The sequence below is a fragment of the Heterodontus francisci genome, chromosome 3 (genome assembly GCF_036365525.1).
Source record: "Heterodontus francisci isolate sHetFra1 chromosome 3, sHetFra1.hap1, whole genome shotgun sequence".
In the NCBI taxonomy this organism is placed as follows: domain Eukaryota; kingdom Metazoa; phylum Chordata; class Chondrichthyes; order Heterodontiformes; family Heterodontidae; genus Heterodontus; species Heterodontus francisci.
Window position 1 is genome coordinate 76,599,745 of NC_090373.1, and position 19,372 is coordinate 76,619,116.

Here is a 19,372-nt window from a genome sequence, read left to right on the forward strand (position 1 = left end):
GATCTGGAAATCATTGCCTGAAAGGGTGGCTGAGGCAGAAACCCTCATACTTGGATATGTACTTGAAGTGCTGTAACTGACAAAGCTACAGGTCAAGAGCTGGAAAGTGGGATTAGGCTGGATGGCTGCTGATCAGCAGGCATGGACACAATAGGCTGAATGGCCTCCTTCCATGTTGTAAATTTCTATGATTCTATGGGATAGCCTGAGTAATTAAAGGCCAGTCAGCCTAGTGGTGGGAAAATTATTTTTAAAATTTCTGAGACCATAAAGAACATCAATTAGAAAGATTTAAATTAATCAACGACAGTCAGCATGAATTTGTTAAGGGAAGGTCATGTCTGCCTAACTTGATTACATTTTTGAGGAGGTGACAAGGAGAAACGATAATGGGTAGTGCGTTTGATGTAGTCTATATGGAGTTTAGGAATGCTTTTGACATGGTCTCATTTGGCAGACTGGCCAGAAAACTAAAAGCTCTTGGGATCTAAGGGAAAGTGGCAGGTTCAGTCCAAAATTGGCTCAGTGGCAGGAAGCAAAGGGTAATGGTTGTTGGGTGTTTTAGTGAATGGAAGGCTTTTTCCAGAGGGGTTCCACAGGGCTCAGTACGGGGGCCCTTGATGTTTGTAGTATATATCAATGATTTAGACTTAAATGTAGGGGACATGACTAAGAAGTTTGCAGATGATATGAAAATTGTCCATGTGGTTGGTAGTGAGGAAGAAAGTTGTAGACTGCAGGAAGATATTAATGGATTGGTCAGTTGGGAAGAAAAGTGGCCAAAGTAATTCAATCTGTAGAAATGTGAGATAATGCAATTGGAGAGGACAAACCAGACAAGGGAGTACACAATAAATGGTAGGATTCTGAGAAATATAGAGGAACAGAAGGATCTTGGAGTACATGCCCACAGATACAGCTACAACACATCTACCTGACAATGTGAAAAATTACTCAGCTGTGTCCTACCTACAAAAAGCAAGACCAATCCAATCCAGCCAATTACAGCCCCATCAGTCTATTCTCAATTATCAGCAAAGTGATGGAAGGTGTAATCGACAGTGCTATGAAGCAGCACCTGCACAACAATAACCTGCTCACCGATGCTCAGCTTGGGTTCCGCCAGGGGCATTCGGCTCCAGACCCTATTACAGTCTTGGTCCAAGCATGAATGAAAGAGTTGAATTCCAGAGGTGAGATGAGAGTGATTTCCCTTGACATCAAGGCAGCGTTTGGATAGTCTGGATAGGAAGGACCTATTTCTGTTAGGAAACAGCAGAGGGGCACAGATTTGAAGTAATTGATAGAAGAATTAGAGGAGTGTTGAGGAGTAATTTTTTCACCCAGAAGGTGGTGGGGGTTTGGAACTCACTGCCTGAAAGTGGGTAGCGGGATAAACCCTCACTGAATTAAAAAAAACACTTGGATATGCACTTAAGGTGGTAAAATTGATTTGATGAAATGCTATCTTTTTCTATCAGGGCTACGGACCAAGAGCTAGAAGGTGGGATTAGGCTGGATAACCTTTCTTTTAGTTGGCATGGACACAATGGGCCTAGTAGCCTCCTTTTGTGCTGTAAATTTTTCTATGTTTCTATCTTTCTCAAGAACAACTCGACAGGAGATCTAGCATTAGACTGTTAAATCTTACACAATTACATCTAAAGTCTCAACAGGGTGATGCTGTGGATTAGCATATAATCTTTTAACTTCTGATTTGAATTGAGCTAAAATTGATTTTACAATTCTATATTTTGCTAGTTTTAGGAGTCCTATGTTAAAGCGGTTTGAGCAGGCTCTACCCAGTTCCTAGAGTATGGGGCATCACAGATGTCCTGTTCCTCAGCATTGGCATTCTTACCTCCTCGATGAGCATAAAAATAGATCTTTTTTATGAAGAAAAATAAGTGATCTCTCTGTTATTGTACTTAATTTTTTATATAAGTCAGTGGCTTATTTCTGAGTTCTGTTTTCTCTATCACTGGTTTTTGGAGATGCTTTGTGCTTGGTTTACTATTTCTGGTCTGGAGTGAATCCAAGTCACACAAAAATAGGTTAAAGCAGTTGGAATTTAAGTCTCCAGTCCAACACCAGTCTGTGCTGGACAGACAAAACTATGGTGGCCTGATTAATAAACAGTCAAGAACATTTTCTTGTCTGGATTACTGGTGTCTGAACCACACAGGCACCATTATGACCCAACTCCTGAATAGAGTAACCAGTTTTGTGGCTAGGTCCTATTGATACACATATGTGAATAGATATTAAACTCTAACATGACTCATTAATTTCCAGACGGTGTTATGTGACGGTGAGTTGAATCTGTCTGCAGCTTGAGTAACCAATAGCACTCTGGAAAGTACAATTCTTGAAACTGATAGGACAGCATGGCTGTTAAATGGCTTGTCATTTTCTTGAGCTCACAGATTATGTTCAGTTTTTAAAATTTATTAGTTTGTGGGATGTGGGCGTCGCTGGCTATGCCAGCACTTATTGCCCATCCCTAATTGCCCTTGAGAAGGTGATGGTGAGCTGCCCTCTGGAACTGCTGCAGCCCTTGGGGTGGAGGTACACCAACAGTGCTGTTAGGAAGGGAGTTCCAGGATTTTGACCCAGCGACAGTGAAGGAACAGCGATTATAGTTCCAAGTCAGGAAGGTGTGTGGCTTGGAGGGGAACTTGCAGGTAGTGTTGCTCCCATGCATCTGCTGCCTTTGTCCTTCTAAGTGGTAGAGGTTTGGCAGGTGCTGTCTAAGGAGCCTTGGTGAGATTTTGCAATGCATCTTATATATGGTATATACTGCTGCCAATATGCGTCTGTGGTGGAGGGAGTGTATGTTGAGGCAGCCGTCACGTGCCGTCCCATTCCCAAACAGAAAAGCCGCGGGTCATCAGAGGCAGAAGGTTTCACGACAGAAGGTAAGTTCTGCTTTTAGGGGTCCCACTCTGCATACTGGAAGGAAAGGGGGAGGGGAATACTCAGGGGTCTCATTCTGCATACTGGAAGGGAGGAGAGGGGGGGGGGAATACTCAGGGGTCTCTGCATACTGGAAGGAAGGAGGGGGAGGGGATACTCAGGGGTCTCATTCTCCATACTGGAAGGGAGGGAGATACTTGGGGGTCTCACTCTGCATACTGGAAGGGAGGAGGGTGGGATATGCAGGGGTCTCAGTCTGCATACTGGAAGGGAGTTACTATGTACCCTCCCTCCGTAAATTGTGTATGCTCTGTTTGTGTTTGTGAAGGAGCAATGGCACTCTAGTCACCCAGTGTTTGGGGAGGGTGCCAGAAAGGGTAGGAACGTTAAGGTTATAAGGATGGTGGGGGCAATTGATGCATCTGGTAGGATCTTGATGTGGTCATGATGTGCCTCTCTTAGTTATACCCAAGTTGGGCCATGCCACACCACAGAGTTGATCCATTTAGCACTTGATGTACCCATCAACGCCAATCCCTGCCCTGTTAGGAATCTTAGAATTATTGAAGAATACAACTTGATTTCTCACATGGAAATAGGTATGGCTCATCCAACAGCATGCGATCTGCTTCTCCTGAGGATCCGTATGTGCTGGAGGCAAGATCAACAGGCAGGTGCGGTCCACGTAGAGGCCCCCAGTTGTGAGCTGCAACCCCCAAGGGGAAATCGCCATTACGGTCGCTGTGCATCTACAGGCCCCACATAATATGCCATCGGATGTCAGAGCACCAGTTTCAGGGGCGATTGCACATGTAGAGAGGGTGATGACACGTCTCACTGCCCTGCTCGACGATGACCTGCAGCCCCATGGGCTTCGGTTGACATCCTATGCCTGCGGTCCTCATAGTTGCAGCAGCTCTTAACCTTGATGCCTATGCAGCCTTTTAGGGGTCACACAGTCAGCAGTGCACCGCTGCATGAGGGAGGACACCGTTGCCCTGCACCAGAGGGCCAGTGAGTATGTCCGCTTCAGGACAGAACCTCATAGCCAGGCCCATTGCCGGAGAACCATAAACGTCAGGGTCCACAGACTGCACCCATGTGGCCATAAGGCCTCCCGTTACCATTAAAGGAATCCTGTCAATTTAGGTGCAGCTGGTATTTCATCACTGGAGATGCTTCATGCAAATCGGTGACCGCTTCTCAGGCAGCTGCCATGACACCTGGGTCCTGCGCCAGTCCCAGCTGCCACTGCTGTTCACTGAACTGGCTCAGATGGAGGGGTGGCTTCTTGGAGACAAGGACTATCCCTTGCAGACATGGCTCCCGACACAAGTGAGAGACCCCATCACTGCTGCAGAGGATAGTAATAACGCCATCCATTGAGCTGAAAGATCTGCCATTGAGCAGATGATCTTCATGTTCTAAATGTGCCTGGATAGGTAGGGTGGTGCCCTGTACAATGGGCTAAAAACAGCATGACCTTTCTTTCCTGCTTGCAGTGGTCTACACAAATACGCACCCAATAGGGGAGCGCCTGGAATTAAGAGGAGAGACGTCAACTGCATTCATCCTCAGCCTGTGAGGACAATCAGGACCTATAACAGGAAGGTAGATGCCACCCAGGCTGTGCATGCAGGGATAGCAGGGATCTATTGATGAATGGCAGTGCCTTAGCAGACAAAGGCTCTCTGCTCCATATGAGCTGACATGAGCTCTGGAAGTCACACATCGGCCTTGCTCGCCTGCTGTGCAACAGTCTACATCTGCAGCATGTCAGTGTAAACCATTTGAGTCAGCAGCTGACTGATCCAATTTTCATGTCACTGCATCCGTTGAGAGGCTCATGAGTTATGGTGGCATGGCAATGAGTCAGTTGCATACATTAGCGTTCCTGGAGGGCCAACAGAGCAAGGGATGTGTCATTGGTGCTACATGCTGGCACACGTCATGGACACAGGAAAACAAGACACACATGTTGGTGAATAAGATTTAGTGCAACGATTGTTCACATTGCTGTGACACCCGTGCATTCCCATTTGTGCTCATGTGTTCTCTGTAAACACTTGCGAGTGCCCCTTCTCGGTGCAGTTTCTGTGCTAACAGCCTGACTGGAGGACGGCTGTTGATCTGATTTTCGTTTGGCTGTGGATGACTTTGGTGCTTGTATCCTGTGCGCACGAGGCCTTGAGGGCCTTGGCTGGCTGGGGGAGTGCTCGTTCATCCCCTTACGGTATTGGACCCTTTGACGCCGGATGGCCCCACAACAAATCACCTTCTATGCTATCTCCAGCCAGACTGCCTTGTTCAGGCGGGAGGGCCTCTTCTTACCATCGCTGGTAAAAAGAACCACCTGCCTTGCCCGCACAGCTTGGAGGAGAGTGAGCAGGGAGGCTTTGCTGCACTATGGAGCCACCCTAGAGCACCCCTCTGCCATCCTCGGTTTTTGGTGTGGTCCTTTAAATGCAAAGGTGACTCCACCATGTAACTGCTCTAACTTCTGACTGCAAGGTTTGTCTTGCACATGTTTGAAAACCAATGCAGGACTAGTGAGGAAATTTGTGCTGTTGTCATGGTTTTTCAACTATTGCACATCGACGCATGTTCACGAGCACTTTGCTTCTTCAGCAGCTGATCATGTTTATTGGTGTAATATTTCTAGTTGGCAATGCAGCAAGAATATGAACATATTTTCCTTTTTTTAACAAAGATCATTTAATTGCAGTTACATGTATTTTCACAAAATAGTTTGCAGAGAAATGAATTTAGATTCCAAATGCATATTAGTCTGCGGCTTTTCACAGTCAGATGATTAGAACCCATAGTATGTAAATATTCTTCAATTATGGTTTTATTTCTGTTGTGTATTTGCATTTTATGGTACATTTAAATCTCACGTCTTGGAAAATTAAGATTATTCAACCAGGTGCAGCACACCTACAAGAAGCAATGTAACACTTGAGTGGAAGAAGAGGATCGCAACTTCACAGGACACTGGAACACAGCAAGGTAAGTATGTGGCAGCAAGGCAGAAAGTGCTGGGGAAACTCAGCAGGTCTGGCAACATCTGTGGAGAGTGAAGTAGAGTTAACTTTCAGGTCTGTGAACTTGGTCAAGTTAACTTTGCTTCTCTCTCCACAAATGCTGCCTGACCTGCTGAGTTTCTCCAGCACTTTCTGCTTTGCTGCCAGATTGACAGCAGCCCCACTCTTCAGCGGTCAAGTAAGTATTCTTTGACAGCTGTCAGGAAGCAGGTGCTGGTGCGCTTAAAACAGGGCCCCAGCACCTGCTGCACAGATGTCAAAAGGTTCCTCACTGCGCCGGATGTCCCGCCTCTCCCCACGTAATATCGCGGGGGCTCTGTGGCGGCTGCTGAATGCGGGCACCCTGCCAAGTTTAAAGGGCACCGCCGCAGAGTTTGGTGCCTGAATAAAACTCAGCCCAAGGTTGAGAATTTTAAAATCACGGTGTTTCATTATTGTGAGCCAGTGTAGGTCAACAAGCACAGGGGTAATGGGTGAACAGGACTTTGTGCGAGTTTGAACATGGAGCAGAGATTTGGGGCTGAATTTTTGCTTCGCGGCTGGAAATAGGAGTTGGGTCTGTTTCTGGGCCCCGACTGTGCGCCCGGGGGGAAACAGTCGCTCTTTGGAATTTTGACAAGGGCACCCCCTTAATTGACATGGAGGTAGTTTTCCTGTCCAATTAAGGTCGGCAGGCGGGCTTTTGAAGCTGGAGGGCCAATCAGAGGCCTTCCAGCTTGAGAGGAGCAGCAGGCTGCAGTAAAGGATGAGTTATTGAGAGAGTGCTTCAACATGAAGATGCCCTCTCACCAACCTTTTTAAAAATTCAAATAAAAATATAGAAAAAGTAGCCAGGCCACCACTGTTGGCGAGGATGGGGTTTGTGGGATCCCTCTACAGGGTGGCCTTTGGCTGCACCTGCACCCAGGCAGGCACAGAAGGACTGTAGGACTGCCACTGGGTGCCCACCTCCAGGCAGTTACACTGCCCCCCTGTCTCATTGGGAAACTGGAGGCAGACTGAACAATTCTTGTCACCTCCTTTCTTAACAAGACTCTTAATGAGCCTAATTTATTTATTTAGAGATACAGCACTGAAACAGGCCCTTCGGCCCACCGAGTCTGTGCCGACCAACAACCACCCATTTATACTAACCCTACAGTAATCAGGGCTGTGAAACAGGGCTGTGTTCTCGCACCCACACTTTTTGGGATTTTCTTCTCCCTGCTGCTTTCACATGCGTTCAAATCCTCTGAAGAAGGAATTTTCCTCCACACAAGATCAGGGGGCAGGTTGTTCAACCTTGCCCGTCTAAGAGCGAAGTCCAAAGTACGGAAAGTCCTCATCAGAGAACTCCTCTTTGCTGACGATGCTGCTTTAACATCTCACACTGAAGAGTGCCTGCAGAGTCTCATCGACAGGTTTGCGGCTGCCTGCAATGAATTTGGCCTAACCATCAGCCTCAAGAAAACGAACATCATGGGGCAGGACGTCAGAAATGCTCCATCCATCAATATTGGCGACCACGCTCTGGAAGTGGTTCAAGAGTTCACCTACCTAGGCTCAACTATCACCAGTAACCTGTCTCTAGATGCAGAAATCCACAAGCGCATGGGTAAGGCTTCCACTGCTATGTCCAGACTGGCCAAGAGAGTGTGGGAAAATGGCGCACTGACATGGAACACAAAAGTCCGAGTGTATCAGGCCTGTGTCCTCAGTACCTTGCTCTACGGCAGCGAGGCCTGGACAACGTATGCCAGCCAAGAGAGACGTCTCAATTCATTCCATCTTCGCTGCCTTCGGAGAATACTTGGCATCAGGTGGCAGGACTATATCTCCAACACAGAAGTCCTTGAAGCGGCCAACACCTCCAGCTTATACACACTACTGAGTCAGCGGCGCTTGAGATGGCTTGGCCATGTGAGCCGCATGGAAGATGGCAGGATCCCCAAAGACACATTGTACAGCGAGCTCGCCACTGGTATCAGACCCACTGGCCGTCCATGTCTCCGCTATAAAGACGTCTGCAAACGCGACATGAAATCATGTGACATTGATCACAAGTCGTGGGAGTCAGTTGCCAGCATTCGCCAGAGCTGGCGGGCAGCCATAAAGACAGGGCTAAATTGTGGCGAGTCGAAGAGACTTAGTAGTTGGCAGGAAAAAAGACAGAGGCGCAAGGGGAGAGCCAACTGTGCAACAGCCCCGACAAACAAATTTCTCTGCAGCACCTTTGGAAGAGCCTGTCACTCCAGAATTGGCCTTTATAGCCACTCCAGGCGCTGCTTCACAAACCACTGACCACCTCCAGGCACGTATCCATTGTCTCTCGAGATAAGGAGGCCCAAAAGAAGAACAGTAATCCCATATTCACTACCACCTACCTACACTAGGGGCAATTTACAATGGCCAATTTACCTATCACCTGCAAATCTTTGGCTGTGGGAGGAAACCGGAGCACCCGGTGAAAACCCACGCGGTCACAGGGAGAACTTGCAAACTCTGCACAGGCATGGCTGCTTGCCTCATGGGAAGGGCAGCTCTGCCAGGTCCTGAATCCGCCTTGTCAAAACTGGCTGATAACTGGGTTGGAAAACCGGCAAGCCGACTGGCTCCGGTATTTTCGGGCCCTGTCTGCCTTCGTTCCCAACCTCGGCAGGGCTGAAAAATTCTGTCCTTAGATGACTTCGAGTTTATGGAGGGTAGAACATGGGAAACCGACCAGGAGCGTGTTGGAGTAGTTAAGACTAGGTATAACAAGGTTTCAGCAGCAGTTGAGTTGAGGTAAAGATGGAGTCAGGTGATGTTACATAAGTCTAAATAGGCAGTCTTAGTGATGGCATAGAGCACAAAAGCAAGGAGATTATGCTAAAACTTTGTAAAATACTAGTTAAACCTCTGCCAGAGTATGGTGTTCAATCCTGGGCATCACACTTTAAGAAGGATGTCAAGCCCTTAGAGAGGTTCAGAAGAGATTTACTAGAATGATACCAGTAATACGAAACTTCAGTTATGCGGAGAGGCTGGAGAAACTTGAGTTTTCTCCTTGGAGCAGAGGAAGTTAGGAAGAAATTTGATAGAGGTGTTCAAAATTATGAATGGTTTTGATAGAGTAAATAAGGAGAAACTATTTGCAGTGTCAGAAGGGTTGTTAACAAAAGGACACAGATTTAAAGTTATTGACAAAAGAGCCAGAGTTGACATGAAGAAACCTTTTATTGCACAGTGAGTTGCAGTGATCTGGATGACATGGCCTGAAAGTGTGGTGGAAGCAGATTCATTAGCAACATTCAAAAGGGAATTGGATTAATACTTGAAGGGAAAAAAATTACAGGGATATTGGGAAAGAAGAAGGTAGTGGAACTAATTGAATAGCTCTACCAAAGGGCTGGCCCAGACACACTGGATTGAATAGCCTCCTTCGGTACCTTATTACTGTATGATTTTGTATATATATTAGCAGGTCTGTTTTGAATGCAGGTGTTTTGTCCAGACTGAACACAGTAGGAGGAGCAGCAGATGTGGAGAATGCTGAATGTGGAATGTAAGATTGCTGATCTTGAAGAGTGTTCTATAAAATATCTGTATAATAGGAATTGGTATATGGACACCATTAGTAGATTTCTCCCTTTCACCAGTCTGTTTGGCAGAATTCTGATGAAACGTCACAGACCTGAAATGTTAACTCTGTTTTTCTCTCCACAGGTGCTGTACATTTCCAGCATTTTCTGTTTTTATTATAGCAGTCATTACTTGCCACATTCCTAGATCCATGACTTAATTTACCAATGCATTGTTCCCTGTATCTACATTTGTTTTATAGTGTAGAACTATTTATAGCAGGCAAAACAAATTACTGTTTTGTAAATGACTTGCACTGTACTTCAGTCCTTTATTTGTATTAAAATGATTTATTAACTCATCAGGTCTCATATTTCCATACACATGATAGTTAAATAGTTTCCAAACTTCTGATGTTCTTGAACCAGCAATAGGGGCCCTCTGATTATCTTTCATTCCCTCTGGGGAAGCGCATTGGCTTGGGGCTTCCCACCGCTAAAACCAAAAACCTTTGTGTGGAATAAATGTGTTCCATTCATTGGTGCCACACTGCATTAATAAATCCTTTGCATTGTTTACCTGGTTTCTGCTGTCCCAGTAGTATGATACAGGAATGTTTGACTTACCAGTTGATGAAATAGATACTATTGGTCATTTATCATGTGGATTTACTTGCATAAAAATGATGCATATTGATTTTTCTCTTAGGAGCCAAGCCAGCCCAACAAAGACTACATCATTAATTTCGAAATTCGTTCACTACGGGATAGCCGAAGTCTTATAGAGACCGTTGGGATTGAGGATGCCTGCGCATTCATTGAAGAAAATCCTCATCCTAGGCTTTGGTAAGGAGTATATCCCAAAATCTCAATGTATTCCTATTCAATCAGTCTTCACATGAAACAAATTTTGCAGTTATCCCATGGAGGTGGAGAAAGCTTGCTTGTGATGCTTCAAGTGGTTTCTTTGTTCCTGCTGTACGCAAAGGTTGGTCCTCAGTTGTATTATGTTTTCTTTCTTATTGTCTTCCATACCACAAAAACTTTGAATTCATTTATTAAGGTTTTTCTTGAGAATACAATTTGTAATTCTTATCCGGAGTGTAGAGCTTGTAAACAGGAAGTTCAGTCAAAATGCCAATGGGTTTCTCAGGTTTTGTTTTGTGATTTTAGTGTACAAATTTATTTACCAGTTTTCAAGGATGCCATCTTGAATGGCAGCCTACTGCAGTTAACCTCAAATGAACCAGAAAGTACTAGGAGATCCTGTCATTCTTAATATTCTAGGAGGGAATGTTGAGTGCAATATCGGACTTGAACCTCCATAGTGAAAAAAGGCCTTCCTTTCAGACCAGTGACAAATTTGTATTGAAGACTAAGCCAACAAAAACCTTGAAGGAAAAGTCTTACGTCTACCTTCTTTTCAGTCACCTAATGACTTCCAATCTCAGCATGCCCATGACAAGAGATAGTAATGAACTACAGCTGATGGTTTCATTAGATAAGCTCCAAATTTTGTCAGATGTTCAAGTGGGAAGGAGTCGATTACATCAGTATTCTAACTCAGATGAATAGTCAGATCCACCATATTGACCATTAGGAATTCCAACTGATTGCATGACTTTTACAAGAACGCGGGTTTCAAAGGTGGTGATGCTATGAGGTTCCAGAAAGATTTCATTAAATGCTTACAGAATATAAAGCAAGCATTTTGTTCACTGCTGTCACATGCACTGTCAGGATGGAATGTGGAGGCATTTTTATCTTCTGATATTGCTACTTCTGGGACTCTTTTTCCAAACTTGCTGAGAGTCCAGTGCTTCTGCCTAACACCCAACTCTGGTGGATACATAGTGGGAAAATATCCTATTGCTACGGTTTGTGAAATATGCCTGAAAAATATACAAATTGAATTTGGTTCCAAGCAAGCCAACATCAGAACCTTTTGAAATTTTTTTAGAATTAGAACATTAGGACATTACAGCGCAGTACAGGCCCTTCGGCCCTCGATGTTGCGCCGACCTGTGAAACCATCTGACCTACACTATTCCATTTTCATCCATATGTCTATCCAATGACCACTTAAATGCCCTTAAAGTTGGCGAGTCTACTACTGTTGCAGGCAGGGCGTTCCATGCCCCTACTACTCTCTGAGTAAAGAAACTACCTCTGACATCTGTCCTATATCTATCACCCCTCAACTTAAAGCTATGTCCCCTCGTGTTTGCCATCACCATCCGAGGAAAAAGACTCTCACTATCCACCCTATCTAACCCTCTGATTATCTTATATGTCTCTATTAAGTCACCTCTCCTTCTCCTTCTCGCTAACGAAAACAACCTCAAGTCCCTCAGCCTTTCCTCGTAAGACCTTCCCTCCATACCAGGCAACATCCTAGTAAATCTCCTCTGCACCCTTTCCAAAGCTTCCACATCCTTCCTATAATGCGGTGACCAGAACTGCACGCAATACTCCAGGTGCGGTCTCACCAGAGTTTTGTACAGCTGCAGCATGACATCATGGCTCCGAAACTCGATCCCCCTACTAATAAAAGCTAACACACCATATGCCTTCTTAACAGCCCTATTAACCTGGGTAGCAACCTTCAGGGATTTATGCACCTGGACACCAAGATCTCTCTGTTCATCTACACTACCAAGAATCTTCCCATTAGCCCAGTACTCTGCATTCCTGTTACTCCTTCCAAAGTGAATCACCTCGCACTTTTCCGCATTAAACTCCATTTGCCATCTCTCAGCCCAGCTCTGCAGCCTATCTATGTCCCTCTGTTCCCTACAACATCCTTCGGCACTATCCACAACTCCACCGACCTTAGTGTCATCCGCAAATTTACTAACCCACCCTTCTACACCCTCTTCCAGGTCATTTATAAAAATGACAAACAGCAGTGGCCCCAAAACAGATCCTTGCGGTACACCACTAGTAACTAAACTCCAGGATGAACATTTGCCATCAACCATATGTTGGTTGGTTTGAGCTTACGTTTTTTTTAAAACTTAGAATAGTTTGCTGACTGCTGTGGTAGTGAATGTATACACATTATGAAACCAACTTATCTTTTTTTTAACCATGCAAAGAAGGTAGTTCAGAAATCTCTTAATTTTATGCTCTATGTTGTTTGAGTTTCACTTGTCTCACAAAGTCATGGTTGAAATTATATCCACCTTATCTTACTTTCACTGAAGGTTCCACCTAGTGGATGTGCATAGCATGTTACATTTTTAATTCTAGCAATGTAAAATGCTAATAATTGTGAACATTACTAGGTAAACCCTTCGCCAAAAATAACATAGGTAGTGAAATTTATGTTTGTCTTGCTGTTGAACAGGGAAAGACCCAGAGAGGGTTACAGCTCAATAGCTTTTTTGCCAACCTGCAAAGAGCACTTTATGATGTCATCTGTAAGGCAATCCCTACAGTAGTAAAGAGCGGTTATGTTATGCTGCTTAGCACCCACTTATTAGGTGGTACACAGTCACGCAAGGATTGAAAATGGGAACCAAGATGCTCATGCAACTTTAGATGAGATGTGCGCAGGATGCCATCTTGGTAAAGGTATTTGCGTGCATGAACACACCGTAGGCAACATGTAGCAAGATGATGATGCAAGTCAGTGTGCAATGCTGATCTGACACCAGCACAGCCATTTTCAAACTCCACACTCCATCCAATGCCCAGTCTTAACCTCGCATAGCTGAATGTGACATTAAATAAAAAGAAGGAATACCAACCCTACCCCCCACCCCACCAGTGCTATCTAAAGGGAGCATGAACTACTTACAGGTTGGCTGGCTGCTGGTGCAATTGTACATATTTTTCATATTTTTGGAGCTTACCCTTGTTGGCATCTGCTTTCCTGTTCTATTTTGTTTTGTTACTTTAAACACCAGAGCACCTGGACATCAGTTGTAACAACCACAAAATCAGGTCTTTAACAAGCTCATGTGACACAATCCAAGATGAGTACTCCAGTAAATCATATCACACTATGCCAATATGATTACATGATTGTTTATTCTTTACTTCTCGATTCAACATGTAAACTCAGATACATCACACTCCACAATCCAGCATGATTACAGCATACAGTGGTTTACTCAAAAAACTTATACCAATTCTACCTTTTATCTCTACATTCCATATGCACTAACACTAAACTACAATACATCCAAAGACATATGATGCAGACTGTTATGAAAGTACTTCCATTTTTTGTTAAATATTTTTTTGAAGACTCATATTTAAAGTGTGGAAATTGATTCATTTTTGGAAGACTGAAGATTTCATAGATGCTGGACTTTGGTTTTTTTTGTTGAAAGGACACTGAAAAGTCTTGTTTAAAAGGCACCTTTTCTGGATAACACATGCCTTAAGCTCAATAAACAACAGAAACCTTGGTGACTTGGGGAAATGTTTACTGAGAAGTGACATGTTAGGATTTATGAGGGTCAGGAGGTAGTTTTGCTTCTGAGATATTGTTCTGGTTCAGTTGGAGTGTGGACAGTGTTGAAAAGTAGTTAGTTTTGTAGCCTGCTGAAAAGAAACCCCCAGGTCATCTTTCCTGCACCTCTCTAAGAGACCCTAAGAAATCCAGTGGGCTGGAGTTTAAAGCCTCTCCGCCGCTGGGAACGGTGATGGGGGGGAAATGAAGATTGCAACGGAGGAGGCCCGACCCCGATGGTGGCAGGCCCCATACCGATCTCCGTGGTGACGGCAACGCCTCGTTGTGGCTGCCCCGCCTCTCAGTGATGGGATCCGCATTAAAATATGTTAATGCCTACTTGCCATGCAGGCTGCAGCGCTTTAGCCACCATGTTGCAATCTTTATTCTGACGTGCGGCAATGCCGTGCTTTTGAATTCCCATTCAGGCAAACCAAGTGCGACACCTGTAGGGAGGGGGGAGGAGGTGAGTTTCTCTGTGCGGGAGGGGGGAAGCCGCGTTACAATGCTGCGGATTGGTCGCAGAGGTGATGAGGACAAAGGTTCCGAACTTTGGAGGGGAGAAGTCAAATTGTCAAGGTAGGTATGCCGGGGCGGGGGTGGGGGAAGAGGGGAAAAGGGTAGGAATGTTGTGATATGCCATTGGGGGGCAGTGGGAGAGTGCATGGAAAGGTTATTTTATTCATTTTTACAAAACCTTACAGTAACTGGCCCTTTAAATTTCAAATGCTTATTGAGGGCTGTAAGCCCTTTAAAAATGGTGCTGGATGCCGTTGCCGGCAACAGCTCACCTGCCCCCACCCACATGATCGGGGTGGGGTGGGGTGGGGGGGGTGGCGGTGGCTGCCCCGGACATGCTAATGAGACATCGCGTTTGGAATCGCAGCGGCTCCGTTGTCCCCATGCGTACAGGCCGCATTTTGTTATGCATGCTGCCGAATGTTGCTGGCAGAGCCATGTCAGAGTGTGTCAGCTCCTTTTTCTCTATCTCTTTGGAAAAACCCTGCGAATTCAGAGTGTGATGCCATATTTCTTCTGGAAAGCCGACCAGACTATTTCTCGACTCTCCAGAACAAACTGATTCTGAAAAGATCCCAGTGACCGGTATACCCGTGCCAGACCGAAAGGGACGACTGACATCCTTCCATACCTTTTTTTTTCTTCAAGAATTAGCAAGTATTTGGTCAAAGTGTTCCTTTTTTTGTCTTGTTTTGTCTTTTTTTTTGTAAAAGACCTTTGAACCATAAAACCTGCAAACCATAGAAAAGTCACGGCACAGAAAGAGGCCATTTAGCCCATTGTGTCTGCGCCAGCCGAAAAAACTAGCCGCCCAATCTAATCCCACCTTCCAGCACCTGGTCCATAGCCTTGCAGGTTACAGCACTTCAGGTGCAGATCCAGGTACCTTTTAAATGAGTTGAGGGTTTCTGCCTCCACCACCGATCCGGGCAGTGAATTCCAGACACCCACTACTGTCTGGATGAAAAACCTTTTCCTCATGTCCCCTCTAATCCTTCTACCAATCACCTTAAATCTGTGCCCCCTGGTAGTTGACCTCTCCACTAGGGGAAACTGGCCCTTCCTTTCTACTCTATCTAGGCCCTCATGATTTTGTACATCTCAATTAAGTCACCCCTCAGCCTCCTCTGTTCTAAGGAAATCAACGCTAGTCTATCCAATATTTCCTTATAGTTACAACTTTCAAGCCCTGCAACATTCTTTTAAATTTCCTCTGTACTCTCTCCAGGGCAGTCATGTCCTTCCTGTAATGTGACCAGAATGTACGTAATACTCCAGCTGTGGCCTAACCAGCATTTCATACAGTTCCAGCATTACATCCCTGCTTTTGGATTCTATACCTCAGCCAATAAAGGAAAGCATTCCATATGCCTTCTTCACCACTTTATCTACCTGTCCTGCCACCTTTGGGACCTGTGGACATGCACTCCAAAGTCTCTCATTTCTTCTACCCCTCTCAATATCCTCCCGTTTATTGGTTATTCCCTTGCTTTGTTTGCCCACCCCAAATGCATTACCTCACACTTCTCTGGATTGAATTCCATTTGCCACTTTTCCACCTACTCAGCCAAACCATTGATATAATTCTGGAGTCTACATCTATCCTCTTCACTATCAACTGCACGGCCAATTTTTGTGTCATCTGCAAATTTCCCAATCATGCCTCCCACATTTAAGTCCAAATCATTAATAATTACTGCAAACAGCAAGGGACCCAACACTGTAGAACGCCACTGGAAACCGCCTTCCATTCGCAAAAACATCAATTGACCATTACGCTTTGTTTCCTGTCACTGAGCCAATTTTGGATCCAACTTGTCACATTCCCTTGTATCCCATGGCTTTTATTTTTCTGACCAGTCTGCCATGTGGGACCTTGTCACATGCCTTAGCAAAGTCCATGTAGCCCCCATCCACTGCACTACCCTCATCAATCCTCCTTGTTACTTCCTCAAAAAATTCAATTAAGTTAGAAAGACACAATCTTCCTTGAACAAATCCATGTCGACTATCCCTGATTGATCTGTGTTTTTCTAAGTGGCAGCTTATCCTATCTCTCAGAATTGATTCTAATAATGTGCCCACCACCGAGGTCAGACTGACAGGCCTATCCCACGCACCTTTTTAAACAATGTTCACAGACCTCCAGTCCTCTGGTACCTCACATGTATCTAGTGAGGATTTGAAGATAATCCTCAGAGCAGGGATGTCTTGCTGCAATTATACAGGGCCTTGGTGAGGCCACACCTGGAATATTGTGTGCAGTTTTGGTCTCCTTTTCTGAGGAAGGATGTTCTTGCTATAGAGGAAGGTTTACCAGACTGATTCCTGTGATGGCGGGACTGACATACGAGGAGCGATTGAGTCGGTTAGGATTATATTTGCTGGAGTTCAGAAGAGTGAGGGGGGGATCTCATAGAAACCGATAAAATTCCAACAGAATTTGACAGGGTAGATGCAGGAAGGATGAATGGCGGAGCAGGCTCAAAGGGCCAAATGGCCTACCCCTGCTCCTATTTTCTATGTTTCTATTTCTTCCCTGTCTTCCTTTATCAGCCTGGGATACAATCCATCTGGCCCTGGTGATTTATCCACTTTCAAGAATGTCAGACCCTCTAGTACTTCCTCTCTCATTGTGCTTTTCGTATCTAATATTTCACACTCCTCTTTTACTACAATGTCTGCATCATCCCTCTCCTTTGTGAAGACAAAGACAAAAAAACTCATGAAGAACCCTGCCCACATCTTCTGCATCCACGCATAAGTTCCCTTGTACATCTTTGATAGTCCCTACCCTTTCCTTAGTTATCCTCTTGCTCTTAAAATACTGATAAAACATCTTTGGATTTTCCTTGATTTTACCTGAAAATAATTTTTCATGTCCTCTCTTTGCTTTCCTAATTTCCTTTTTTACTTCACCCCTGCACTTTCTACACTCCTCTAGGCTTTCTAAAGTATTAAGTTTTTTTGTGACCATCATAAGCTTTCTTTTTCCACTTTATCTTACCCTGTATGCTTCTAGATAACCAGAGGGGCTCTAGATTTGGCAGTACCACCCTTTTTCTTTGTGGGAACATGTCTACACTGTGCCTATAGAATCATGCTTTTGAAAGCCTCCCACTAGTTTGCCACTGATTTTTCTGCAAGTAGCTGTATCCAGTCCACTTTTGCCAGATCACCTCTCAGCTTCGTAAAATTTGCCTTCCCCCAATTTAGAACTTTTACTCGTGTTCTATCTTTGTCCTTTTCCATGATTATGCTAAAACTAATTGTAATATGGTCACTATCTCTAAAATGGTCACCCACTGCTACTTCATCCACTTGACCAGCTTCTAAATCTAGAATTGCGCCCCCTCTCATTGGGCTTGTTACGTACTGGCTAAAAACGTTCTCTTGAATGCAGTTCAAGAATTTTGTGCCCTCAGTGCCCTACACACTGTTTGTATCCCAGTTGATATTAGGGTAGTTGAAATCTCCAACTATTATGGCCTATTGTTTTTGCACTCAGAAATTTGCCAACATATTTGTTCTTCTATCTCCCTCTCACTATTTGGAGGTCTATAGTACACTCCTAGTAGTGTGGCTGCTCCTTTTTTTATTTCTGAGCTCAACCCTATGGCCTCATTTGATGATTCATTTAGCATATCGTCTCTCCTCAAAGCTGTTATTGATTCCTTAACCAATAATGCTAGACCCCCTCCTTTTTTATCCCCCTCCCTGTTCCGCCTGAAAACTCTATATCTAGGGATGTTGAGCTGCCGTTCTTGCCCCTCTTTAAGACAAGTTTCCATTGTAGCAATGATATCGTGTTGCCATGTGTCTGTCTGTGCCCTCAGCTCATCGGCTTTATTTACTCCTTGCATTTAAATAAATACCTTTTAACACTGCCAAATTCCTGTGCTGCACACTTTTTTATCTCTCCTTCTGTCTTTCAGAGTAACTCGCTAATTTTCTGCCTCCATTCCCTGCCCTGAATTTGTCCTATCTGAAACCGCCCTCAGGTTCCCATCCCCCTGCCAATCTAGTTTGAACCATCCCCAACAGCACTAGCAAACCTTCCTGCAAGGATATTCGTCCCAGTCCTGTTCAGGTGTAGACTGTCCAGCTTGTACAGGTCCCACCTTTCCCAGAACCAGTCCCAATGTCCCAGAAATCTGAAGCCCTCCCTCCTGCACCATCTTTCCAGCCACACATTCATCTGATGTATTCTCCTATTTCAAAACTCACTAGCACGTGGCCTTGGGAGTAATCCGCAGATTACTGCCTTTGAGGTCCTGCTTGCTAATCTCTTTCCGAAATCCCTAAACTCAGCCTGCAGGACCTCATCCCTTTTTCTACTTATATTGTTGATACCAATATGGCCCACAACTTCTGGCTGTGCACCTTCACTCTCCAGAATGCTCTGTAGCCGCTTGGTGATATCCATGACCCTTGCACCAGGGAGGCAACATACCATCCTAGAAACACGTCTACAACCACAGAAATGCCTGTCGGTTCCCTAACCTTTTATGTGGCACCTTATCAAAAGCCTTCTTAAAATCCATATAAACAACATTCACTTCAGTCTTTTCATCAACCTTCTCTGATACTTCATCAAAAAATTCCATTAATTAATCAAGCATGATCTGCATTTTACATATCTATGCTGGCTATCCTTAATTAAGTAGAACCTTTCCAAGTGTCTGTTGATTTTTTCCCCCCTGATTATTGTTTCTAAAACCTTACCCACCACTAAAAGGCCAGTAGTTGCTAGGACTGTCCTTACACCCTTTCTTGAATGAGGGTGTCACATTTGCCACTCTTCAATCTTCTGGCACCTCCACCATATCCAGGGAAGATTGGAATATTATAGTAAGCCCTTCTGCTATCTCGATCCCCACTTCCTTTAGCAA

The 19,372-nt window shown here is 44.7% G+C and overlaps 1 protein-coding gene across 4 annotated transcripts in view; it reads left to right on the forward strand.

Moving 5' to 3' along the window:
* wdr35 (WD repeat domain 35) overlaps positions 1-19,372 on the forward strand; it is a 214,990-nt gene that overhangs the window by 113,172 nt on the left and 82,446 nt on the right. For all 4 annotated transcript variants that reach the window (XM_068023557.1, XM_068023567.1, XM_068023572.1 and 1 more), the window contains one exon: positions 10,209-10,345. In XM_068023557.1, coding sequence (XP_067879658.1) covers positions 10,209-10,345 — 137 coding nt within the window. The remainder of the gene's footprint in view (positions 1-10,208; positions 10,346-19,372) is intronic.